The sequence below is a fragment of the Chroicocephalus ridibundus genome, chromosome 2, assembly GCF_963924245.1.
Source record: "Chroicocephalus ridibundus chromosome 2, bChrRid1.1, whole genome shotgun sequence".
Classification (NCBI taxonomy): Eukaryota; Metazoa; Chordata; class Aves; order Charadriiformes; family Laridae; genus Chroicocephalus; species Chroicocephalus ridibundus.
In genome coordinates this window covers 139,450,722-139,477,793 of record NC_086285.1, presented here as the reverse complement: position 1 = coordinate 139,477,793, position 27,072 = coordinate 139,450,722, and the positions used below count along the sequence as shown (strand labels likewise).

Genomic DNA, 27,072 nt, shown 5'->3' with positions numbered 1-27,072 from the left:
ATCCTTGGCTCTCTCTCCCAACTCCTCTGAGCACATGGATTTATTCTTTAAAGATCTCTGGAAACAGAATTGATTGCAGTTACAGACATAATTCAGCAGCTCAGAGCTGCATATGTTGCCTTCCATCAGCAGATATTTTTTTCTTATTTGACACAGGGCTTTTTCCTTGAAAGAAGATAAACAAAAATTCAGACCAAAATGAATGACTGGATCTGCTGTAGCTTTGTATTTTTGTCTTTTAACATTTTTAATATGATTGAGAATGCTTCTTAAGTTCTCAACTCAAGCAAAATTTGCACCATTTGTTGTGAGTTTTAAGTGAGAATTTCAGACTAAATGATCATTTTTTTCTGTACAGTAATGACTGCCTCAAATGTGATCACTGAGAAATATTCTTTGATGAAATGAATGTAAATAGTATCCTCTGGACTTAAAATTAACTTCATTTAAACACCCCTAGAAATGTAAGCTAGATCTTTTGTCAGGAGAAGAGGTGTAGAGCAACATCCATCTTAGTTTCATTCCATTGCACTAAAATAAAATAGCTTATTTCATGGAGGAAGGTAATCAAAGTCATCAGAAGATATATTTCCGTAAAAAAGAAGCACTTTGATTCAAAAGAAATATCACACTATGTAATTTTAATATGATGTATTAATCAAAAGATTATGTTCCATAAGCATAAATGATTTTTCTTTTCTTTCAGTATGTAGGAAAAAGTAAGACGTATAATCACAATTTAATGGAATGCAAAGTATCAGAAAATAATTGTTCAGGTTTATTTTCTGTTGTTTGGACTGGCTTTTGTAGGCCAGTGATAAAAATGGACACACATATGCTTTAAGAATAAGAAGGAATAAAGAAGCAAGTTGTTGGAAATCTAGGACAATATTCAATCAAGAAAGATCCTTATACCTGCAGTTATTTTTATTATATGCCACTAGGTTAAAGCTTGTTGCTAATACACTGCCAATGGCACACTACAGCAGCAATTATGCAAAATACTGCAGTATTCAAATAGAATAGTAATGCTTGTTTGGCACAGAATTTGTTGAGTTTATGTTGCACTTTCAAATGGGAGGAATGATCTCAAGAAGCCTCCTACCCTGGAAGAAGCGATCACGTTGCCCATCACTGTGCCTTTCACACTTTCTCATGAAATGAAGGGTGCCCAGAAGCGCTCAGAAAAATAGCTCAAAATAGTGGAGGGCTCTGTGGACTGAGAGGCAAATGAAACCACACCAAACTCTATAAGTGGTATCTTAAAATAAATCTGAGAAGCAGAGAGCAAGTAGAGAAAGACTCTAAGCAATTCTTTAAGCCTCTGCTATAAAATAAAACTGCAAAACCAAAGGAAATGCAAGATGTGTAACATAATCCAATCAGTTTTGTGATGGAGATTATAAAAGTGAAATGTATTGAGGAAACTGATAAAGTATTTTTGTCAAAGAAAAATAAAACTTTGATATAAAAACATAATTGTACCCTGTAAATAAAACAGCGTCTCTTTCCAGTATATTAATAATAGACTTTTAAATAAAATAATTTCCTCCAGAGGCCATGGGATTTATCCCATCCATGATTTATGAAAAGGGGGGTTGGAACTAGATGATCTTTAAGGTCCCTTCCAACTCGAACCATTCTGTGATTCTGTGTGATTCTGTGAAACTGTAAGGGCTGTTTAACAAGGCTAATTAATAGCATGTTAAATCAAGCATGCTGAATATACATTTCAGTTTCATTACATGGAGAAGTGGTTGGGAATGGGAAATGACTGTGGTATCTAATACCACGCAGGGAGTGCTGAACCCGTAAACCTGAAACTTCAGAGACCCACTTGGAAAGAATTTGCCCTCAAGGGATGCCTTTTCCAGGGCCACCATGTGCTATAGACAGGCAGTGCTCTGGGATTTCAGCCGCCACTGGGTGGAGATCCAGCCAGCCACTGCAACATGGTGAGAGACGATTTCACTCGGTATTTCCTGGTCTTGTTAATTTGCCTGCTAAATCCATCCTGCCATCCTGGACATGCCTCAGCTGGGTGGATCCCAGGCTAGGTGACTTCATGCCCAGACAGCAAGAGGAATACTGGGGGGAGTGGGGCTTAAATAACTCCTCACTGGGCCTTCAAGATGTGGCACCGGGGCAAGGTCACTTTTGCTTTTTGTGGCCTGATGAGGAAGCTTGGAGTTTGACAAGGGTGAAAATAACTCACATGGGGAGGGTTAGTCTTAGCTAAATTGGTCCTGGAAATATTTATATGTCAACTACAATATTAAATTGCATATAGCAGAGAGTGACTAGCTAGCCCGACAGTGCCAAGTAACTTGCTTTCCCAGTTCTCTTCCAAAACCTAGTCCCCTGCTTTCCTATGTTATAAAAATATTAGTTCACTCTCAGGGGGTTGGTCTTTGGCAAACAAAATAGCTTTCTCAGAAAGCAAACTTGGATGTGATCTTGGACGTTTTGCTCCCAACTCCCTCCCAGTTGCACTGGTATCAGTGGACTAGTTTTGTCCCCTGTGCCCTGTGTGGTCTCCAGCAGGTCTCCCCCAGCACCCCCCGCAGTGGGACCTGCAGTAGCCACACTCATTTTCATGCCACTAAAAATCCCACCACTCTGCCAGTCTGCAGCACAGTCTTTTCATTATTTCAAGAGACTCAAAAATTGCCCCCCCCCCCCCCCCCCCCCCGCCTCGCCCCCTGCTCCTGGTCTTCTCGAATTTTGCTACTAATAGAGGGGTGCCAGGGAAGACTTTGAGCCAACCCCATGCTGAAAGCCATACGGAGGGGACGTGGCGAGTCTGTCCTGAGGCAAGGCAAGCCTCAGGCGTTATGTACGCAGCTGCTCTGCTCCGCTTGGCCTGGGGCTCGGGCCCGCTGCCGGAGCAACTGGGCACGAAGCCATCAGCAACCTCAAGAGTTAAAAACTAGGAGAGTCTCTTCCCGTTTCAATAACCCCAGCAAAGACCTCGGAAACAGAGAAAGCGCTTTCAAACGATGTATTTAACACCTCTTATAACATGGTGGTGGACTGAAATGAACAATAAATAATTAAAATATTCTTTTATGATGTAGAGCAACAGAATGCTGTTTCACCAGAGTATTTGCATTAGATTCTACTTTGGTGTGTTGGGACATAAACCCAGGGAGAAAAAAAAAACGAACAGTAAATGGACTTTCATATGCTGACAGAGAACTGCTTCACTGAAATACTGATCAAAACACCACTAAATTAAAAAGACAAAGTGTGATCCTTTATTTTACCACAACAATGCTCCCAAAGAGTGCTTTAACACATTTGTGTCAGCACCTTTAATCTTCACCTTGTGTTTCAAAGATATGAAGATTAGCCAGTAAAACTAACTTCTGCTTGAGGCTAGACCCAAATAACAAGATGTAAAATAATTTTAAGATGCAGATTTGTCAGGCATTTGGTTTTCTGCAGAAGTGCTGTGCTAAAAAAGGAAATTCACAACAATTTTGAGCCTTCTGGGATTTAGGTCCCCCCTCACGTACTGAACAGCAATGCAAATCAGGAGGAATGCTGCTGGAGCTAACAGTTCTGGTAGATTTAAGCTGATTCCTGAGCGCTACCCTAAGCATATCTGTATTTGTTCAGTGAGTATACTTACAGTCAAAAATGTGTTTAGCAACTTTCTGAAGCAAAGCCTAAATCTTTGTGTTCTCCAAGTATTTTTATGGCCTAATCCAAAATGGAAGTTCTTTTATTACGGATTGAGTGGCCTCCAATGACATTGACTCACTTCCACAGCAGTCTAAGTCCACCCCTGCATGCCTAGGCAGCGTCTCTATATACTTCCCAGGTCATCTGTTGCTACTTCCACCTCTTTATGTCTCTTTTTTATGTTTTAATTTTTTCAGGAACTTCTTTTTCATCTGTGCAGGCCACCTGGTACCTTTACCTGATTTCTCGTTCATCAGCATGAACCGCTCTTGAACCTGAAGGAGGTGATCCTTGGAAATCACACAGCTCTCCTGGCCTCCTCTTCTCTGTGGGACAGTGTCTCATGGGATTATTCCAAACTGTGCAAGTCTGCTTTCCAGCAGTCTAGGGCTGTAATCAATGGGATCTTCAGCCAGTTGGAATTAGATTATTAAATTACATTTAAGGAAGAAGTGGAAGCAAATTCTAGTCAAATGTTTTTGTCTAGCAAAAGTTTTTGCTGGATTCATTAGGTCCATGGTGCCTTTTAAATTCTCTGTATGGCTTTTAATTGTGGCCTTTTTTTTCAATGAACTGTACCAGAAATGCTAGCATAAAAAAAAGATGTGAAAAGAAAAAGTATAAGTGGAATAATAAACTGGAGAACAAAGGGGAGTCTGGATATGTTAATGGCTGCATGTATAAGCCAAAGAAGAAATGATATATGTTTATCTGCTTTGCATTTAGTTATTCCTATAGCTGAAAAAAAAGATGGGTCTCACATTTAGGCTCATGCTAAATTTCACATAGGTGAGATTAAACGAGATTATTTCCACACAGATTATAAAACTATAAAGGATAAAAAAAAGAATCGTGAACCGGTGCTGATCCTGAACTGAGGCAAGGCCAAGTAATCTTATGCCATTCCAGGCAGAAGTGGGTCTAATGACTTGGACTCATAAACAAATTACATGGGTATAAGACGTCATAGGACATCGGTTGCTCTTTATTTATTACTCATGTGCATATCCAGCTATAAACCTGATGCAGGCTTCTCTTCAGAGATGCAGAGTACTCTGGACAAATTTGATGCCTCAAGTACTTCACAATAAATAAAATCATGCAACCATGTTGAGTACTCCTGCTTGCTTACCATAAAAATTAAATGTGTCTCAAATATCCAAAAGTACTCTTTAAAAACCTGTAACAAAGGAGACTGAACAGACAATAGTTGTTATCCTTAATACCATGTTATACACTGTCACTGTTTTTCCAACACATTGAATGCCTACCTTAAAACAGTTTCTTCTAGCCAAATTTCTTGAACATGTTTATGAAAACACCACATGTGGCAAACGTCAAAGCTTGTTTAAATGACCATATAGCACATCTGCTGTTTCCCTTTATCCACTAAATTGGCTATCCTGTCAGAGAAGGAAATTATATTGCTTCAACATAATTTACTCCCGATAATTCTATGATGGATTTTTTACCATCTTATTATCCTCTAGGTGGTTATAAATTGATTGTTTAATAATTTGTTCTAGTACGTTTCTGGGAATCAAGTCTAGGCTGACCTGATAATGTTCTGGATCCTCCTCTCCTTAAAAACAGGTATAATGCCTGCCCATATGTACTGGTTTTCTACCTTATGTGACCTCCATAAGCTTTCGAAAACAATCACTATTAGTCTGCACACAGATTCAGCTAGTCCTTTAAACACTCTAGGGTGAATCTCATCATATGATTTCCACTGAATTCACTTATTCAAATACTGGTTAGCCAATTCTTTTATTCCATACCCTCTGGCTAAAATCGATTTTCTTAAATAGCTGGTCAACTGACCTCTTTGCTAAAGCAAAAGAATCCTGTTCTATATCATATACTGTCTGCTCTCCTTTCCTGCTAATTAACAGCAGCATAAAAAAGCAAAGGAAGTTACTCTAATGACAATCTTTTTGTTGCCTTTTATACTGTTATGTGCCTTAGCCTTTCTGACATCCTGTTAGATGACTCTGCTGTTCTTTTTCACTCGCTTCCAGTCATGGGGTTTTGATTCCACATTTTGTCCAATTCCTTTTCACTTTTCAGGGTGTTAAAGAAACTTGATGCTGCCATATTATGCCTTTATTCTACTTCTTCTTCAGGAGAATTTTCTATTCTACCTTAAGCACAGTCAATGTAAGAATTTCTGCACTCCTTTTGTCCCTAAAATTTCTTTCCAAGAGATCCTACTTACCAGTTCCCTGAGCTCATTGAAGTCTGTCCTTTCTGAAATCCATTATCTTATTTCTACTGCTCTCAGTCCTCCCTTTTCGCAGTAGTATTTTGAGATGACTAAATTTTTAACCATTGCTTCTCTTAGTCAAAATCAAATCTAAAGTAAACACTTCCGTCTTAACTTTCTCCATTTGGTGGGTAAAGCAGCTAAGCACCTGTCTCACTCCTTTACCATTGTCCCACATTGGGATGAAGGAGAGAATAAAGGGATGAAGGAGAGAATAAAGGGATGAAGGACGAATAAAAGTGAAAAAAACCTCATGGGTTGAGATAAATGTGGTTTAATACGGGGAGGAAGGAGGGAAAAAACCAAGTTATGCAAAGGCAATTACTTTCCACCTCATACAAGCAGACTGATGCCCAAGCAGTCTACAAACCAACTATGGAAGGGAAAACCGCCCCATTTTTTTATTTCTGAGCATGATATATGATATAGAATATCCTTTTGGCCAGTTTGGGTCAGCTGCCTCAGCTGTATTCCTTCCCAAGGTACTGCCCTCTCCCCACCTATTCACTGGGAAGGCAGAATAGGAAAAAGAGGAAGCCTTGAGGCTGTGCAAACAGCAGCTGCCAAAATTGGTGTTTTTTAGTAACAAATCCAAAAGACAGCACCATATGGGATCCTATGAAGAAAGTTAACTCCATCCAGCCAGATCCAGTACAAAGTTTTGAAATTAGTAGATGTTCTTAACATTGTCAAGAACTTTATAAGCCATTGGTCTCCTCACATATTAATATGCTAACAGATACTGAGATAATGAAAGTTCTCCATTACCATCAGATGAAGGCTTCTGTTAGTTGCTTAAAAAAACTTCTCATAACCTTCTAGAGAATTAGTCTGTATTAGATCCATGAAAGAACACAACCTAAGATCTTTTTTCTCTTTAAAGTTCCCTCAGAACTTTCCACAAGTTTCTCTCTTATTCCTGTCTGGTCTGTAGAGCAAGTATTTATGAGAAAACATTCAGAAACTAAGAGGTGGAAGTGCATATAAACGCCAGAAACCACAGAACATGTTCAAAAATCTTTTGAAATACTGACATGGGGACACAGTAGACCATGACTACCAGTAATACCTACAGTATAACAGCTTGCACTTGAGAGTAATGATGAAACAGGGCTTCTCTTCTCCAAAAATAATATTCCTATAATTTCAGCTAAGGGCAACTATAAAATAAAACTTAACATTACTATCATGTAGCACACAAGTTCAGATCTAAAATGCTCCTGCCTGTCTCATTCTGAGATCCCACCCTTGAATTTCCATCTGAAGCTTTCAGACCAGACCAGGCTTGAAAAAGTCATGTTCAAGTGTCTCTGATTTCGGCATTGAGCTGTTGTTCTCAGAGCCAGTCTATCTGCATTTCAGCCACAGTAAAAATCAGTCCTAACTCCTTTCATAGATCTGGAGCATAAATTCTGTAGTATATTGATGAGAAGTGAGGCTTATTCAGCAGAAATGCATGTGTGCATGTCTGTCTGTCAATCCCCTTAACAATCTGGAATACTTCTCTAAGCTTAATTGATTTTGAAAAAAAAGATGGGTCTTTCCTTGGGTTTGTACAAGCTGTACAAAAGAAGGCATCTGGGAATAGGAGAAAGGCACTGCTAATGCCTTCCTGAACACCTGAGGAAGAAGTCCAGTCTTGTTAGAAGTTGGTTCTCACCCTTGACATACAAATCAATGAGAAACTAGTTCTGTTGCTCTGAAACTATTTGTTCTTCCACAGCACCCTGCAAATAAAAAAGTCACGAGGAGGCCATTGCCAAGCAATAAAGCATGAGGATTAAAAATTGAAATAGCACTCAACTGAAAAAAAAGAACAAAAAAACCCCTATTGATTGTAGCGCTAGAAGTGGAGACATTAATAAACACTTCACAAATCACCACACCAGTCTTATTGTCAGTAGGTTTAGTAAATGACAGATTTATGATTTTATTGTGTACTTTGTTATAATTTTGTTAAACATTACACTTTTATATGGGCCTAATGTCTGCTTTTCTTGTCCTGCACTTCCATTTTCGCTTCAGAAAAAGGAAAAAGGAGGTGTGGAGGGAAAACTAAATTACCAGTGCATAAAAAAATAAATAAAAATCTTTTATTGCAATACATATTTAAATTCAAAGCTTGAATTCCAGACTGAGCACTTGGGTGGAGTCTTACAGAACCTAACGTTCACCAAGCACAACACCAGTGGCTTTAGTATCCCTGGAACAAAACCTGTACAAGGCGATTGCGTTCTGCTACTTGATCCTAAAGTAGTGTCACTGTCAAACATCTTGTCAAATAGCTTTTTAGTATAGCAGGACTCTATGTGTAATACCTCTTACAATTTAAAACTGCAGTCCTTTCCTTCTCATTGTTCTTGCATTGGCAAATAACATCCATGGTGTGAATACTGAGAAGGCAGAGACCAGCTTTTTTGCCTCAGTAAAACATGAGGTATTTTCACTGAGAAATAAAAGCCTGGTCCAACTGATTTAGTTTTATTTATTCTTCTGAATGCCTGCATTATCTTTTAAATATCCTAAGTATTTTATTTTATTTACAGCAAACAGAGACTCTGATGTTTGTTTCCAACTAAAAGAGGGACATTATTGCATATTGTGATCATTGCTTTTAAGTATTAGTCAGAAATTTTGTCTGCTGGCCTTACTCTTCATTGGCATAAGTTAGTTTTTTAAGACAGGCATCATATGGACAGTCTTTATCTCTGGAAGTTAGAAGATTTTTCTCTGGAGTGAGTCAACAGATGCCCATAGTGTCAGACACACCAATACTGACTCTTTTACTCACATTCAAAACCTTTCAGTGTGTACATCAGCTTGATTACATCCTGTACAAACATCAAAAAGTGAATGTAAAAAATTCCTTTGTCTCATTCATGGGCTACACAGTGGCATTGGTAGATACATTCCAGATTACCATAATTTTTCTAATAAAAATTGAATTGTAGTAAGTTGAGATGAAACCTTGCTTACCTGTAAAGTGCTGAAAGTGGCCGCTTGTTGCCAGGTTTTGGTCTGTATGGTTTTGGTTCTCCTGCCATGTTGATATCTGAAAGCAAATATTTGATATTAATAAGAGAAAGGTCTGGAAGTTAGAGGCAGTTTACAAAGGCACTTTCAAGTCACTGAAAATGAGTAATAGACAGTGAAATGGACAGCATACCTAAACCACCTGTCTAGTTTTTACCACTTCTGAATTGATGCTATAAAACTTTCCTAAAAATTCTTACTATAACGCATGAGGATTTCAGCAAAATGTCAATAACTGGTAACTGACAATTTTAAACATCGATGAGTTTCCACTCATGAAGCTGAAACCAATAATGTATTTCTGTTACAGAAGGAGACTTGAATGGTAACTTAGATGTAGAGAGAAACTATGATCACAAGTCAACGTCTGTTGTGGAGGGCTATAATTGTTCTGAAGAGTTCCCATTTAGGATCTAGAAAAACGTACAATGATATTTAACTTCCACTTCACTATCCACTCAAAAAGAGAGTTTTCAAAAGCAAATGAGAGTATCTATTTCCTGCCTTAAATATATATATATATATATATATATATATATATATTTATTTTTTTTTGGTTCCAAGCATAAAAACACACTGGCTTTAAAAATTGTATGGAAAAAGGGAAAACCTGGTTTTGCACATACTTTGTCTTAGGCAGCTACTTATAAATCTCAACAGCACTAGAAATCTTGAACAACCTTTTTAAAAGTTCACTTACATTATGCCTGTGTATTTATCCTTGACTTTTAAAAATACGTGAAGCTTATATAGACATTAGTCATGCTGGTTCTCAAATTATTCTCTTCTTTTGAATGATATTCAAAGACATACCAGGAAATACATGTCCACCATTTTGATTGCTTGTAACAGTTACACAGGAAAAAGAAACACAGACCTTTCTATGGAGAATACCCTGCTTGAGCTTAGGAAGCTGTCTATGTAAACACAGACCTAGAGTAAAAAGACACACTCCCCCTGACTGGATGTTGCGAAGTCAACATGTGTTAGAACAAAGCACACGGATAAAGTAAAACTTCTGATTAGGAAACAAATTGCCTGCCATCTGAGCGATGCCGCCTCTCCTCAGCTTCCCTGAGTTAGCTGTCACTCAGGAGAGCTAAACCTCTTCTCAGCCTCACTAATATACAAAATAACATACAATATACATATATACAAAATAATATACAACATACAAATTCAAAAAAATAATCAGAGTTATTTCAGTGTAAAATTGCTGCGACAGAACAACGTATCCCATCTACCGTGGAATCACCTGGTGAACAAGACTTTCAAGGAAGCACATGTTCTTGGTAAAGTCTGTTTAACTTGAAATTGAGTGTGCTGGAGGGAAAAGAGCCCAGCGCAGTGATGCTAGAAGCCCAGACATTTTTATTCAAGCTATTCTTGACCTCAAAAGCTGCACTAAAAGCCTGAGATACCAGTAAAAGACTGGATACTTTTCTTTCACAAAAAGTGGAAAAAATAATCCATCTGACTTTTTTTAACAATCAGATACATTGAAAATGTGTGTCCCTCAGATTTTTTCACAGAAAAGATTTTACCATTGGAAATCTCATGCTTCAAACATTTCAAAGAATCTTAAACATATTTTTCATTTAAATTTTTTTTTTTAGTTAGAATAACATTTATTTAAAATTATGAAAGTCCTGAAATGAAAAGTCTTTGTGTAGAACTGCTTAATATAAAATATAATTTTTGGTAATTTTTTCTCCATATAAAGCATTTTGGAATTAAATCTGTTTGTAGTTCCTTTTGTAGGAGCTGTATTACTGTTAAATCATAGTTTTCTATAAAACATTAAATTTCTTGTTTTACTTATCTCTCTGAATTTGGATGAATATTGGAGACAGCTTTCATACCTCCTTGAAATGCTTTCCTGCCCTTAATTTTAAGCAAGTGCTTTATTAAATATATATTAATCCTCCTCTTCCCTGGTTATTAAAAATTCAACTACGATTCTCTTTCTTAAAGAAATACAAATTCTACTAATATTGACCCAACAAAGTAAACATCAAGCATTTCTGAAAGTCACTGAGGAATTTTGGTAGCTGTGCTGTGCTTGCATTGACTCCTGGAAACAACAGAATTAGAACCAAATTTTTATTCTGTGACCTTTATGATAATTAGACCTTTCCACTCTATTTTAATATGCCAGCTTTAAGGTCATTGACTGTATTGACTTTCACCATCTCCTACTACAACTAGGTCAGATTTTAGGAAAAGAAAGTAGAATTATAACTGTTCTTGGAAAATACCTGAGGCTGTGGGATTCATCTTCTCATATTTTTCATGTCTCTCATCTGCTTCCCTGTCAGAGCTACATCCCACGTCACTATTCTTAGGCATATGAACATCAAAGGACTTCAAAAACTTTCTCACACCCTTCTGGGACAGATCAATACTATCCTGATGATTATTCTTGTAGACCTACATTTGCAGCTCTACAACAGACACTTTTAACAAAGATGAGTAGTGTAGAAGACTAAGAGCTGTTTGTTTTGTGTTCCCTTTATTTTAATCAAATACTGTGAGAAAGGTAACGCTGTAAGAAAACACAGCTGTAAAGCTGTTCAGAATCACTTAAGAGTTCCTCGCACTTCAATAAATCTCTAAAGGTACTAGCTGGAAACAGTGAACTATGCTATACAGACAGTAATAGCCAGAATTTCTCTTTAACACAGGAAATAGTTCATAGAAAAGCTGTGCACGTGGGGCTTTTCTGTTAATATGAAAGTGATTGAATAGCTCTGCGACTCCCTAGGCACCTTGTAGTAAGTTAAGAATGGATGTAGGAAATGGTTTGAAAAGTTAGAACAGATTTTCACCCCATTATTTTTCAGCACTATCTACTCCAACCTCAATTTTCTAAGATTAGAAGTGAACTTGTCAACATTTCACAGGATAGATTATTTCTAGTCCAACTGGAAATCTTGTGAGATAACTTGTTCTCTTGCTTCATCCATCATTAGTTTCATGGCAGACATTTACATCTACTGGGTCATAAACTGTGTGTCAAATAAATTTGTTGGCTGCAACACAGAGATTTACCTGCGCTCATGATTCCACCCCAAGGAATGCAAAGAGGTATCACTCCTTATTTTGTAAAATTAGCTACTGCGCTTGTACATGAATATGAACCAGACAACTTGAAAAAGGACACAGACATTCACATTGCTTCTATGTGGGAATGGAGCAGTCCAGGAACTCTCACAGTATTTTTTTCTGATCATATAATTGTTCAGTTAGACATCAACATTAAGATAAATTCAACACTGAAATTCAAAATATTAAGGAATCACTATGAATAGGAATTGGACTGTGCAGGCAACAGCACATTTTAAAGCAGCAGCCTGCGTTTCGTGCTTTCAGAGTCAGGTGAGATTACTTTCTTTATTAAAAGAAATCTATTTTTTTAGCGCAGCAGAGGTTAGTTAAGGTATGAGATCTAGATTTCATTCAAGGTTGTGTGTCATCAGTAGAATATATCTAATTTCAAACATGGTATTTTATTTCTAATTATACTGAAAACTGCGTAGCAATTAGTGAGAAAAAAAATGCCCTAAAAAAATACACAAACGATTTAGAGACAGTAGTGATTGTATTCAGTGGCAACACAAATTTGTCTGAAAGATTAACTCAACACAGTATGATCTACCTTTCTCCTACTATGGTTTCCTACCACCGCCCGACTACCTCCTGTCCCAACCTCCCCACAGCTGGGGGGTTGGAACTAGATGATCTTTAAGGTCCCTTTCAACCCGAACCATTCTATGATTTTGTATAGGCTGTATAGTAATGACCAAGGAGACCCTGGTGCATGAACATACCAACCTCAGCTAGCTTTGAGGTTTTGCTCATACATTCTCTGCCAAAGCCACGTAAGAATCTGGTCCTGAAGACAACAGTTGCCTTTAAACAATCTTTGTAAGTGCAAGCAATGATACCTGAAGTGTATTCATACCCTAGAAGTATTTCAGTGCTTCTCAGTGTACCTGCCCTTCAGATCCTTTAAAAAGTTTTATTGAAAAAAAATCGCCACAAACCCAAAACCAGTCAACCATTTTGGTTCACAAAAACAAATGCCATAAACTAGAAGCTTCAACAGGCACTGGCTAAACCCATGAAAACTGAGACTTGGAGGCTTTCTGCTGCAAATCCAGGACCTATGTCTCAGGCTACATCTATACTATGAAACTAAATAGTGCCCTTCCCAGGCACTAGTACTCAGTTGTCTCTTGTATTAAAATGTTAGAGTGGTTCCTGGCATGACTTTTAGCTCTAGTTAACACGTGTTCTCCCATGCAATTTCTAGACATAGGGTGAGCTGGGGATCACTGCAAATTAGCATTTTAATTGTGGTCACTCTGCTTTGCAGGCTAAGACCCAGTGGAAGAGAAGGATTCCAAGTTCCTATAATAATTACTAATGTGACCTCTGAGTGTGGGGTCCATATCAGAAAGGCTGGGAACCAAGACTTGGAGCTAAGGAAACTCTAAGGGCTTCTGTAGCTCAACAGCTAATTCTGTAAGATATTTTTGATCAGATGATCTTTGCAGAAACTGAGACATTCTTTGAAAAAATATCACAGTTGCTTGACTTCAAATTCTGGATGAAAAAGGGTGTTATTTTGTACTTCCAGACCAACTCTGCTTTAGACTAACCTTTAATGGAATAAAAGGTAATAAAAATTAATGTACAGAGAAAGAATTCACATAATGAATGTATAATTTGAATCCAGACAGAGATATGGATATAGGGAAATCAGGTTGCATTTTCTCCTTTTCCAGATAACCCAAAGTATATGGGACAGAAGAGGAAATCCAAGAGGTAGATGCAATTTAGAGAAAGCCTCTAGTCATGGGATTTATAACAGAAATGAACACCAGCAAAGCTAATGTTACTCTATCTTTCTTTTATACACTTCCATCTACCAGTCCTATAAATCTCCCTGCCGCGTACTAAAGGAATTTTAATGAAGTCATATGACATTTTTTACATCACAGACTTCCTTTTCTCTTTATACATTACATTAATTAGATATCATCTCCTCCCTTTTCCCCATCTCTAGCACCGAAATGTGAAAAATATTGGAGAGGAAAGGACAGTTTTCAGTTCTGTTCAATTCTGTGCCCAAATTCCACAGCTGTAAAGAAGAAACTTCTCAGAAAATTGAACACAAACTCAAATTAACTTTCAAGGCTAGTAAAAAATTAAATGAAGGTGTGGGTCACACATTTTCGTTTTCCGTAATGGTATCAAAAATAATTTGCTTGTGGGCCTCTCAGCTGCATTTGGATTTTCTCTTAGCATAGAAGTAATTGGAAGCCTTTTTTTTGTACAAAGATGACAGCTATTGTTAATGCTTCATACAGAAAGAGCCGCTTGTTGAATAGTATATGAAACTGCTTTGTTCAACCATCTCTTCTTTCATTAAATACTGCTAAAATGAAATGAGGCTATAGGATTATATAAGCTATCATTCTTAACACCATTCAGTAACAGAAGTGTCAGGCGTTGTCTTGCTGGAAAGTCTCTTTTTGTTCCCCAGGGAACTGGGTTGGTGTGAGGACAGGCGACAGCTAAAAGGGGAAATCCTGTCCTGTCTGCACACCCATCACAAACCATTCCTTCAGGGTCCTGGAGACAGCAGTCTCTCCCTTAGTTGCCAAATGGATGCCGATGTCCTTCACAGCTGACATGGAGCATTGGCCTGCCTTGGGTTTTGTCTGCTTGCTGCCATCCCTGCACCTCCTGCCCCAAGTAATATCACAGTCACTGGGCAGACAATTTATGGCCCCTTTGGTTGTGCACTGGTCCATGGCCTGCCCATGCTGCCCAGGGTGGGGGAGAACGCCATTTTTGTGGCCTTTTGAAGACTGCCCATGGATTCTGATGAGATTGCAGAGGCTGTGGCTGAGACCTCCCGAACTGCATCTCTGCTGGCACTTAAATCCCTACAGATCACTCTGGGGCAAGGCTGGAGTATTGGGACACAGGGGAAGGGGCACTATGGAGAAAAGGGCAGGTCTTGTGAAGTGCTTCCTATGGGAAGGATGCCCTATTGGTGGCAATCCTCCCCACTCCTCCCCCTCAGCACTGAACTTGTGGGTTCCTCTGTGGGAAAAATCCACACTACTGCTTTTCAGGTGCAAAAGATTCAGACTCAGCTACACAGGACTATGTGGCCACAGCCACATATCTGCAGACCAGCTGTAAGAGCTGCGGGAGTTTGGGCGTTAACTGTGGAAACCCCTAGTTCAGTTTGTGCTATGGCAGCTGTGAACCGGGTGTCACGCGAGCGCTTCACCCACCAGAGCCAAACTATAAATGCAGCCAAGTGTTGTCTTCCTGTAAGAAGATCCTTTTAAATTAATCAAGTTTTCAACTGCTCTGTTTCCCACCCAGAGAAAAAGTTTTCTACCTGACAAGTACATTTATTTTAACGCATGGACCGGTTGATTCTGAACATGGAGAAGATTGACATTGCCACAAGAATACAGGAAACTGTCCTGGTTTGAGGAAGTACCTCAGGTACTTTCTGCTACCTTCAGATAAAGAAAACAACTGTTTTAATGTAAGTTTAGCCAGGCAAAAAGAAAATAATAATTCAAGCAGGGACTCTCATATGATCCCAATCCCTGCTTGCACTGTACTTTCTCATTGCTGCTATTAATGGGAAATAGAACTGGTCCTTGAGTTACAGATTTTTTCAGACAGTGAGGTGTGCAAGGAGCACCTTTCTTTCTTTGCCTTCTCTTGATCACAATAAAGGTGCTGTTTAAAAAAAGAAAATAGAGCACCCGTCTTCTTTTAGATCAAGCACAGTCATTACAGGGCAGCAGCTAACAAACTCTCTGCTGCTTTTCTTTGGTAATAAAAGATAGCTATTACCATGAGACTCAGACAAAGCTTAATGTTGACTAGATGTCTGAGTTTCTCAGCGTTGCAATTAGCCTCAAGCAACAACATTAAACAGTGTAGTGGGGATACAGTATGAAAGATCTCATCTACCTCTTTCAGATTTCAATATGATTTATTCTAGGGAACATGCCCTGAACCTCAGTAATTTTCAACTCTTCCTCAAAATACATTTTTTTTTCCCCTCTCTTCTAATACTTGGCTACTTTCTCTGCCCCACAGCCTTTTATCCAACTCTCTTACCAATGTTAGCTTCATGCTCCAAGCAATAGTTTTTTCATGACAATTGAAATCTGCAGTGTACAAAAGAGTTCACTATCCCCATAGCCCCAGTCCCTTTGTCTTTCTCACTATTATTCCTGCAGATGGTCAACTTTAATAATGCAAACACAAACAAAAAATATTTCTCCTAAAATAACCATCATAATATTTTGCCAAAATTTACCAATATTCTGTTGTCTGCATTTGTTAACCATATTTCTTGAACATTCCAACAAAATTTGCTTACATTTGAAGTGCATTTCCTCATAATTTTGAAAAGCAAATGTTCCTAAGGCTTTCTGGGTGGCAGAAGCAGAATGGCTTCCACAGAAATGCTTTCCAGTGCACACCTCATTCTGCACATCACAGCAGCCCTGGGGACTGTCCTGGTTTGGGCAGGAGGGTCCAGAAGCCCCAGGGGCACAGGGCAGAGGCAGCAAGGGATGGTGTGGGGCAGAGGATGTGGATGGTCACCTTCAAGTCACTGTTAGGTAGGAGGGCAAAGTGTTTGTCCCTGAAAGGTTGGCTACTGTACCTGTTTCTGCTCCTGGGGTTTGTTGGCATGACAGTCATTACTGAGAGGTAGGTACATTTTTGATAGCCTGAACTTTGCTGTCAAAACCTTTAAAGGCAGGTCTGACCTTGAGGTTATTCCCACAGGCTAGAGGCTTTCATCCAGGCTGACAATGGATCAGGGAGGAATCAAGCAGTGGATTTCACTGAGTCTTGAAAAATGATGTCCACAGATCACAGGAGGCTGGCAGGGGAGACAACAATGGACCCCTGCAGCCCCACTGTACTTCCACCACTTTCCACCACTATTCTCCAAAACATGCCATATTTTATCCTCATTCTTTGTCCTGAAATCCTTCCTCTCTTCCTCACTGTTCTTTTTGCAATGACCTAAGCTTTCTTCTTGGCCCACCTCACTTCGACAAGACCCTTGCCCAAAACAACTACTCTCAACTACTTCCAACTGTTCAATTCTCCTTTCTATATACCCTCTTTCTGCCCATGATCTTCATGTTCCAGGTTTACCTGGATTAGGGCATCTATAGAGGATGTTTTTTTCAAGCTCCAAATACACTTTGGAATTTCATAGCACAAGTCTTGTAGCATTTCCCTTGAGATACAGTAATTTTTTCAGTGCCAACTTTATGAAAATTTGTGTCCCAAATTATGGACTCGTAGAATCATAGAATAGTTTGGGTTGGAAGGGACTTTTAAACACCATGTAGTCCAAACCCCCTGCCATGGGCAGGGACATCTTTCACTAGATCAGGTTGCTTGAAGCCCCATCCAACCTGACTGTGAACATTTCCAATGATGGAGCATCCACAACTTCTCTAGGCAGCCAGGTCCAGTGTCTCATCATCATAATGGTAAAAGTTTTTTTCATTATATCCAGTATATCACATTAGAGTTCTGAAAAGTTTTGTCTTTGTAACACAACCATTGTAAAACATATGATGGACAGCCACAGAACTAGCTCATATGTTTTCATGTGAAAACTTTAAATATATCCCCACTAACGCTGTCACAGGTTTAGTATTGTAAAGTAAGCAATACAGCAGTAAAATAAAGGAAAATGCCCTGTGACACCCTCTAACCCAAAATTTACCATTTTTATTAACAGATCAGGGTTGGGTTGAATAAAATGGCAGTAGAAGTGGAGATAATTCCACTGAAATTTGGCACACGGGGAAACGTTATTGTGGAGGTGATTTACAAACAAATGACATGCCAAATCCTGTATTTTTGTATTAGCAAGGCTTAGGTTCTAGCCATGTACTGTCTTTCATTGCCAGTGTATGAAGTTCCACAGTGGATTCAGTTTGACAACCAAACTACAACGGCGTAGAAGCCTATTGCAAAAGCAGGGCATCCAATAATTGGAAATACTGACAAGCTTCAAAATGAATGATATGCAGTGTTATTTTATTCAGATCACTTTGGCATTTCTGCAAGGAAAATATAAAAATAATTGATAGGAATAGAGAAAATGCAATATCTTGTCAGACTAATAGTTCTTATAGTGTACTTTTCTGCCTCCAGCTGCCCCAGATGCTTTGGAAGAAAATGCAAGAACCTCAAACTAGTTAGAAACAAGATTATTTTCCCTTCGTTCTCTTACCATCTCAGCATGATTCTCCTCCTAAAATACTAAGTAGTTTAGGATTACTTTAAGTCCTAAAGCATGATGTTTTATCTTTCCTCCAATACTGATTTTTTTAGTACCTAACTGCTACTAACTGGAACTGGACATCACTACAACTTCAAATAGTTCTGCTAGCTACATAAATGTCCAATCACTCTGGTATTCTTACTAATATATCACATTGGTGTATTTTTTTAACAGTAGACTGGGTTTCTCAACAAGAAGTGAATTCTGTTTTGGCCTTGTAATCCCCCGACCCTTCATCCCCTCAAACCCTTTTTCAACCACTATTCATTTTACCCATCAGTAATAACCAAAATCATAGAAGACATGTCTGAAACCCTTTCTCTAAGCAAAAAACATCATCCTTTTCTCTGTGGTTTATTGGACTTTTGCTGTTTACTTCTGTAGATTTACATTTGGTCTTGCATGCAGATATACTTTATATGCTGCTTCAGAGGTTCTCTTGCAAGTGTTTTAAGGTGTACTACATATTATTAATGGCATTAATTTGCATATATCTTGAATCAATAACAGGAAACATTGTAAAAGGTTACTAAATATCAAAGGTACTACCAAGAAGACCAGAAGACATATTCCAGTTTAATTTTTAAAAAGTAGAAGTATAAATTACCATGCATATTAATAAACAGTGCTAATGAAGCTCTCAAAATTGGTCATTCACCACCCTCTTACGTTAACTCGATCCACATTCTTCTATGCTTCCCAGTAACATTTTCTTTTTACATAATCTTTGCCATACAAACAATAGATCTCTGTTACCCACAAAGAAAATACGTCATTTTGTCTCAGACACCATAGGAACCAAGAACTCGTCCACTCTGAGTTAATTCTTCTTCCCAGAAATCTGAGACTATGAGATTTCCAATTTATTTCTTCAGAATGTGATTACTTTGGACAAACCACACATAAACATACAGCACAAGTATTTGTAAAAAGGCTTCGGAAACTAATCTCTACTGCAGTTGGCATAAGAAATATATAGAGCTAGACAAGACAATAAATGCCCATTGGACATTCTCTTCCTTGAAGGCTTTTTGGGCTTATATCAGCTTCCCGTAAGCAGTCCACAATCCTTATTTTTGTGTCAAGTATCATTGGAAGCAGTAGTGTTTCTTCTGCTACTTGGTCATGAAGTTAAAACAAACGGAACTGCCACCCCCACCCCCCCAAGATTAAAATATTCACCCAGGTTGCTAACCACTACCCAAAGTTCCTGCACTTTCCTTTTCCCTCATATATTTGTGCGTGTATTCTTGTGTGTGAAAATATTCACATGAGAAGCATGTATTTTCAACTGGAACAATTTTTCTTAAGTTATGCAATTCATTTTTATCACACAGTTTCTGAAAATAGAAGGTTGCAGAGGAACACTGAAGGATATTGAATTCCTGAATCTGGAGTTAAATTATTGCTGTTGAAGTGGACGCTGGAGTCAATTGCTTTAATATAGCAAACAGAACATTCCTTAGTCTCAGAAATGTCATATCTGAAATTGTTATCTATCATTATTGCTCAAGGAAGACTGGTGCTGTAGACCTATCTTAAACCTCAGTACTTGCAGCTTTTAGAACTGTTACATTCTTTATTTTTTTTTCCCGCTAGGGCAAGGAGGAATTCCAGTGTCTGATCAAATGAAACAGATCTCTAAGCTCACCTGGAAACATTAATCTCCTGGACATACTGCATAAACCACTAATCTCATGCCTGTCATTTAAAATGAGGAAGGGAGTACAAGGAAAGATGCAGGCAGACTTTTTAAAGACTTAGCATTGTTATTTTAATTAGTTTTAAGTGTAAAAGATCCCTAAATCTTGCATTGTAACAAACAAAAATGGCCAGAGAAAAACATTGGGCTGAATGATCCCGCTGAATAAAAAATGGATGTGATTCAATACTATATTGCTTCAGCACATTGTCTCCTAATCTTTCGTTTCCTAATGTTCAGCTCCTTATCAGACACCACTGTTAACATCATGACATAGTTTTTGCTTGAAAGCAAAGACAGTTTGAAACTAAATCCTAAAAATATTTATGCTGGCTTGGTGCAATATACCTTGGTGCAATACTCTATAGTGAGCTGTGCATACCTTCCCTCTGCTGTAAGCTCAACCTTACAATTATTTCCCATAATGCCTGATACTTAGCAATCTTATAAGCATTTATCATTTCGTAGTTAAAAGTATTTGTACCTATGTTCCAAGCAATTAGGCCAGAATGGAAAAGCAATGCTCCTGTAAGAAAGGAGACAGCTTTGGATGAGAGTTTCAAAAGTGCTCAGTGTTAGTATAACCTTCATTTTAAGTCTGTGATAAAATCAGATTTGGGTCAGTGATGTTACTTTTCACTCTTCAATCATACATTGTATAATAATCAGAAGACTTGTCTTTTTTATTTTAACTTACTGAAGCGGAATCTAGTAAACTCCAATAAGAAGGAAGAATATTGTGGCCTTTTACACTTGCTGCTTACTCATTCACATGGTCACTGTCAACTTCACTTGCCTTATTTTAGGGAAAAGGAAAAAGTACATCCAGCAACAAAGCCTGCCAGGGGTTCAGGATGCCTCAGCATGTAATGGAGGTGTTCCAAAAATGACAATGGGGAATTCCAGCTGATTGTGTGAAATTTGCAGCTGTATTTATGGAAAAAGTGTTATACAGAGAATGGTCTGTGTCCTTGAGCACATGGTATTGCGTTGCCTGTACTGTCCAGTCAATATCGTGCATGTAGGACTGCGCTGTTGGAGGGTTGGACTAGATGATCTCCAGAGGTCCCTTCCAACCCTGCCATTCTGTGATTCTGTGACTGGAAGCAGCTACCCCCATTCCCAGCTCATTTTCCTTTTATACAGTGTTCCACAAAGAAACGAAAATAATATTGGGAAGCAATAATTGTAATAAATTGTAGTAAATGAAGCAAATACTTCATTTTATGCCATTCACTAGGATACTGAGTCACCACCATAATGACAATTACCAGGTTTTGTGTTCACATTGTGTTCTTTATTTCGGTGTTATCCTCCAGAAGTCTTTTTTTTTTTTTTTTTCTTCCCCACTTTAAAGAGTTCTAAAGGATGAGATTAATAGAAAAAATCATGAACCAGAACACAGAAATGCTTCTCAGCTTCAGCTCATATAAGTGGATGCCAGCCAAGATCAAACATCAGCTACGCACCAGAAATTCAGTGCTCACTTCAAGATATTCCCAAGTTCTGATGTGGGAGGAATGCATCACTATTTGGAGTGGATTGATGTTTTCTTTCTGCACAGTTATTCATTTAGGTTTCTCTGGAAATAGAGGCTGTTCTAACTGTTCTGTTTGCAGCAAGTAACACAGAATGGTCAACCTTTGTTTTACTTACATTCAAATAATTATTTTAATATTTGACACCTCTCCTAAAAGAAAATAGTGCTCAAACCTATTGCACTTATGAGATCACAGCTCCCTAAATCCTGCTCAGCTGTTGAAAGTCTATAAATCCCTATATCTAAAATGTGCAAAATAAGTATGGCCACAAGTTATTACATAGGATAATTAATGTCTGGTTCTACTCTCTAGATTAAAAATTGTGTGTTTTGTTTCTCTGATACATCTTACAGTTTTGGGAAGGTGGGTAATACAGTTGAGTACACAGGACCATCCCCAAAGGAAAACAAAATCCACTTGCAGGTAAGAGTGGCTCAGTTTTGGGTTCAACAAGTTCTTCAGATTACGCTACCCTCGGCGACATGTGCTGACAAGGACAGTCATGATGGATGGTGCACAGCACATTTCTTTTCTACTAGGATGCCAGCCAAAACTGAAATGGTATTGCTGCTGTGGCAGAACAGCGAGCGAGGGCAGGCACAGGGGGGATTAGCACTGTCATTGACATAGACTTCAGCTGTCAGAGAGGAATACAACATGTTGCGTAGTAGACGGGGAACAGGAGTGCAAGTGAATTAAGACCAGCCCATTAAGAATAGAAATATTCCACTCAGGATTCACAATGCTCATAAAGCGGGTACGTCCTTCTTTAGTTCTGCCTTTCTCCGTACCTCTGATTGCTTCACAGGCAGCTCACATACGAGCCTGTGGGTTGCCTGTGAAAAAATTTCCAGCATAAGTGACAGCGTATTACAGCAGTGGGGATGCAGAAATCATCTAGCATGGCATGGACATCCCCTAGGACTCTAAGAACAAAACTGAGGACTTGATTTTCACAGAGGAGTATGATGAAGTTTTATGGTGCATGCATGTAATCTGTAATCCAAATAACCGGATGTATTTTTCATGTATTATCAAGAGAACTAACTATTGAAACATTTGCATAAGAAAAGCCTCCCCCATACACAGATTGTGAGGTTCCAAGTTTTTTTAATCTAGGAAAAGTTCTAGCTATCACATCTTTAGCCGAATTCAATTTTACTTAACTCTTTTTAAACTGAGAGAAAAAGTAAAAAAAATAATCACTGTACAAGAACCATAAAGCACTGGAAAAGCTACCATGTTAGAGATGTAAATATACTTCATGTGCCAATATATCTTAAATATTAATATTTTAAATTTTGAATGTGTATTTAGCAAAATTTTGTAGTTTTACAGAGTGCGATATCTGCAGAATAGTATGGGAACTTTCCCTGGTTCTACTAAAAGTTAAGTATGAACATCTATTCTGATATAGAATGATGTTGGGAGAGAGTGAATCACAGTTCTTTTGCTCATATAGTTGCTTCTATAGTTCAGTTACTGGCATCCCAGCAATGGAAGGAATATACCCAAAAGTCAAATCCAAATTACGTTCATGTGTTCCAGAAAATATACCTTGGCACCAATTTTAAAATTTTAATCTAAGTTAAATGTTCAGTGGGTTTTTTAGAAAAATAAAATCTTTTATACTACTGTTTACTCGGTATATTTATGTTTACTTACTCGATAAATTTTTCAGTGGCTACTATTTTATCCAGCAATGAAAATTGTACAAGAAACTTGCAGTGTTAAATCCCTGTACTGTGCACAGAGGTAGGAAGCTAAAGATCCACACTTCTGTCAAACACACAATGGGGAAGACATAGCACTGCCAACCAGTGGGTAGCATAGCCAAAAGACTGAATTTTGGAAATAATTCTTTCAGTCATTAATCTATGTATCAATTTATGTGCCGGTATTAAAAAAAAACAATACAAACCAAACAACAAAACATATCAGAACCATAGAACCAGCTGTATTTTGAAGAGAGTTCATCTTTTATTTACTTTCAAAATTCAGCTGTTTCTCCCCTTCTTTCTGCAGCACATACCTGCAAAAGTCAGCACCCTTCATTTCCTTTTTTATTCCAAGGAACAGGACTCATTGTACGCCAATCATTTCTGAAAAATTGGTCTTTTCTCTTAGGGAGCTACATAAAAGCTGAACTTTTTTACAGGCAATCCATACTGTGAAGACTGAACACGTTTGACAGGCTGCCCTGGAAATAGCTGTATCTGAGGCAGTCATAATAAGCAAGGTTGTATTGCGACATGAGCTTTCATGTTTATTGTGCCACCTTGAAATAAATGGTGTCTTCTTGGTATGCACGGGACTCCACCTTTCATACCGCACATCCATTTTGGCATGCAAGCACTTGAACCACATGGATCTCCGGCAGCTCCATCCAGGAGCATCCACCCGTCCCCCCCGGCTGACACACGCCACCGTGGCGACTGCTGCATCCAGCAGTATCACGCCACGTCACAGCAGGGGATGATACACTGGGGAAGTGTTGGTGTGTCCATAAAGCTAGGAACGTTTCGTACACGTTTCCCCAATGCTAACTGAAATATTGACTTACTGACGTTGCCACTGCATGACATGGTTCAGTAGTAAAGCCAGCATTTTTCTCACAGATCAGTAACAGCCGCAGCTTCCTTTTACTGAAATGGCCATACCTGTGTTACAATCCAAAACCAACATATGAAAAGGTAAGCTGTTTTAAGCTATAGCATCAGAGTTATTGCTCCACAACTACGCTGTAACTTTGCCAAAATTAAAAATACTTCTGGCAGTGACACGGTTTCTATTTGCCCCAATGGTTTCACCTACTGAGCAATCAAAACCTAAGATCTATACTTTAATTTGCTAAGTATGCACATCTTTAAACTAATTACTTCAAAAGACAAATTGCTGAGCCATTAAAAAAACAACCAAAAAATCCCCCAAAACCAAGCCACCATTCTGTCTTTTCCTTCACTGTCTCCTTTGTGGGTCTTTATGAAATTGGAAAAATAATGGGCAAAAATTTAAATATTACAAATAAAATTGATCACCGTGCCCATCACTATGTGATAGCACAGAAACAGTCAACATAGGTTTGTTAATAATTCAAGGTGGCTTTTGTCCCTGGGATGCAGCTGCAGTGGGCCTGTGCTACCATATGGGACCTGGATAATCCAAACTTTGGGTAGGGAAGAAAGCCGACTAGCCAAGGGTGCTGTCTTAGCTCAACTTCCAGTCCGCACTGGGAGTAAGAAGGACATTGGTGGAGCTGCTCCTACTGTCTATTTCTAAACCTCATGGCTCTTCCCTTCAGTTCTCTGTGCGTGAAAGGTGTCATAAGGCTTTATTCCTACAAACATATCCAAGCATTCAACTGTATTAACTTATTTTGTGCTTTTGGATTTAGATTCTCCCACAGTAAGGGAGACAGAGGGCTGCTTTTGAATTCTTTTGCTTCTACTTGAATTCTTTTTGCATTATAGAATCATAGAATCATTTCAGTTGGAAAAGACCTGTAAGATCAAGTCCAACTGTAAGTGAGAAAAAATTTCAGAAAAAAAGTCAAATCTGTAAACACATTGGAAAGAAAATGGCAATTGGGATTAACAGTTCAATAAATAACCATGAGGACTCTATCTTTTTACACAGTTTCTTTAAATTTCTTATGTAGATATAATTTCTTGAAACAACACTTTGTGCACACTGCCATTTTAACTAGGACCCTAAGTAAGAGTTTGTTATATTTCTTCTGAGAAGGTACTGAAGAAAAGCTCACTGCAGGTGAATGCTGGTCTTTATTTGGATATCGAGACTCTTAACCTGTGACATATATACAAGTCTTCCTAACATTTTGAAAGAAATTAGAAACAACATAATAAACAGAAGGCCTTTGTGAACAGCAGATTAAAAAGGCAAAGTAGGGAATACTGGCTTACTCTTTCCCTTCTAATAATGAGCAGTCTGTTATTGGCAGTAATTTTCCTCATCTTAACACCACTGGTCTCTAAAATCTGTCCTGAACATACCTTTACTTTGCCTGTAACCTTAGATAATAATTGTTAGCATGGTGATCAAAGGAAAGGACACCAAATGGCACACTGAAAGTAACAGAAATCCCAAATTTTAGGTGGGCATTTGAGAAATCACAGATATTAAACTGTAAAAGATGAAGGGAAAACCTATTTGGCATAGGAAGCATGGGCACTGGAGCAAGTCATTTAGTTATACTAGAAACAGAATTAGTTCAAAAGGAGAGAACTTGTTCTTCATTTATTCCTAATATCTAAAATGCTTATACCTATGAAATTGAATTTTAGCTAAGAGAGTTTTGCTGTTGCTTGGTTTATTCAAGTTTCGGCATTTATTCTTGTGTTAACACTTCTGGTTAAAGAAAGAGTTATCAACTAAAGGATGGCTGTGTGTAGGGTTGTAAAGCTGACTGAATCAAGAATATTATTATTTTAACTACCAAGAAAGAGGAAAAATACACACCATACTGGTGAAAAGATCTATAAGCTGTGATGGTGGTGGGAAGAAACAGAGACAGTTTCAGTGCAAACTCATCCACCCTACTGTATGCACAAGATAATAAATATGGCTACGCTGAGGCACATGGAAAATAAGGATGTGATTGGTGGCAGCCAACATGGATTCGTTAAAGGCAAATCATGCCTGACAGATTTGGTGGCCTTCTACGATGGCCTTACAGCGTTCGTGGATAAGTTAAGAGCAAATGACATCATCTGCGTGGACTTCTGCAAGGCAGTTGACAGCCATCCTTGTCTCTAAATTGGAGAGACATGGATTTGATGGATGGATTACTCAGTGGATAAGGAATTGGCTGGATGGTCTCACTCAAAGAGCTGCGGTCCACAGTTCGATGTCCAAGTGGAGATCATTGACAAGTGGCATTCCTCAGGGGTCAGTACTGGGACAGGTGCTGTTTAATATCTTTGTTGTTGACATGGATGGTGGGATTGTGTGTGCTCTCAGCAAGCTTTCCGACAACACCAAGGTGTGTGGAGCAGTCCACATGCTGGAGGGGAGGGATGCTGTCCAGAGGAACCTTGACAGGCTTGAGAGGTGGGCCCATGCAAACCTTATGAAGTTCAATAAGGTCAAATGCAAGGTCCTGCATGTGGGTCGGGGCAATCCCAAGCACAGATACAGGCTGAGTAGAGAATGGATTGAGAGCAGCCCTGAGGAGAAGGACTTGGGGGTGTTGGTGGATGAGAACCTCAACATGAGCCAGCAATGTGTGCCTGTAGCCCACAAAGCCAACTGCATCCTGGGGTGGATCAAAAGTAGTGTGGCCAGCAGGTCGAGGGAGGTGATTCTCCCCTTCTGCTCTGCTCTCATGAGACCTGACACGGAGTGCTACATCCAGCTCTGGACACTCCATCATAAGAAGGATATGGATCTGTTGGAGTGCGCCCAGAGGAAGGACACAAAGATGATAAGAGTGCTGGAGCATCTCTCCTATGAAGAC

The 27,072-nt window shown here is 38.7% G+C and overlaps 1 protein-coding gene across 7 annotated transcripts in view; it reads right to left on the bottom strand.

Annotated features, from left to right (window-relative positions):
* Window positions 1–27,072, bottom strand: part of RALYL (RALY RNA binding protein like) — a 411,166-nt gene that overhangs the window by 73,571 nt on the left and 310,523 nt on the right. For all 7 annotated transcript variants that reach the window (XM_063327131.1, XM_063327132.1, XM_063327126.1 and 4 more), the window contains one exon: window positions 8,930–9,005. In XM_063327131.1, coding sequence (XP_063183201.1) covers window positions 8,930–9,005 — 76 coding nt within the window. The remainder of the gene's footprint in view (window positions 1–8,929; window positions 9,006–27,072) is intronic.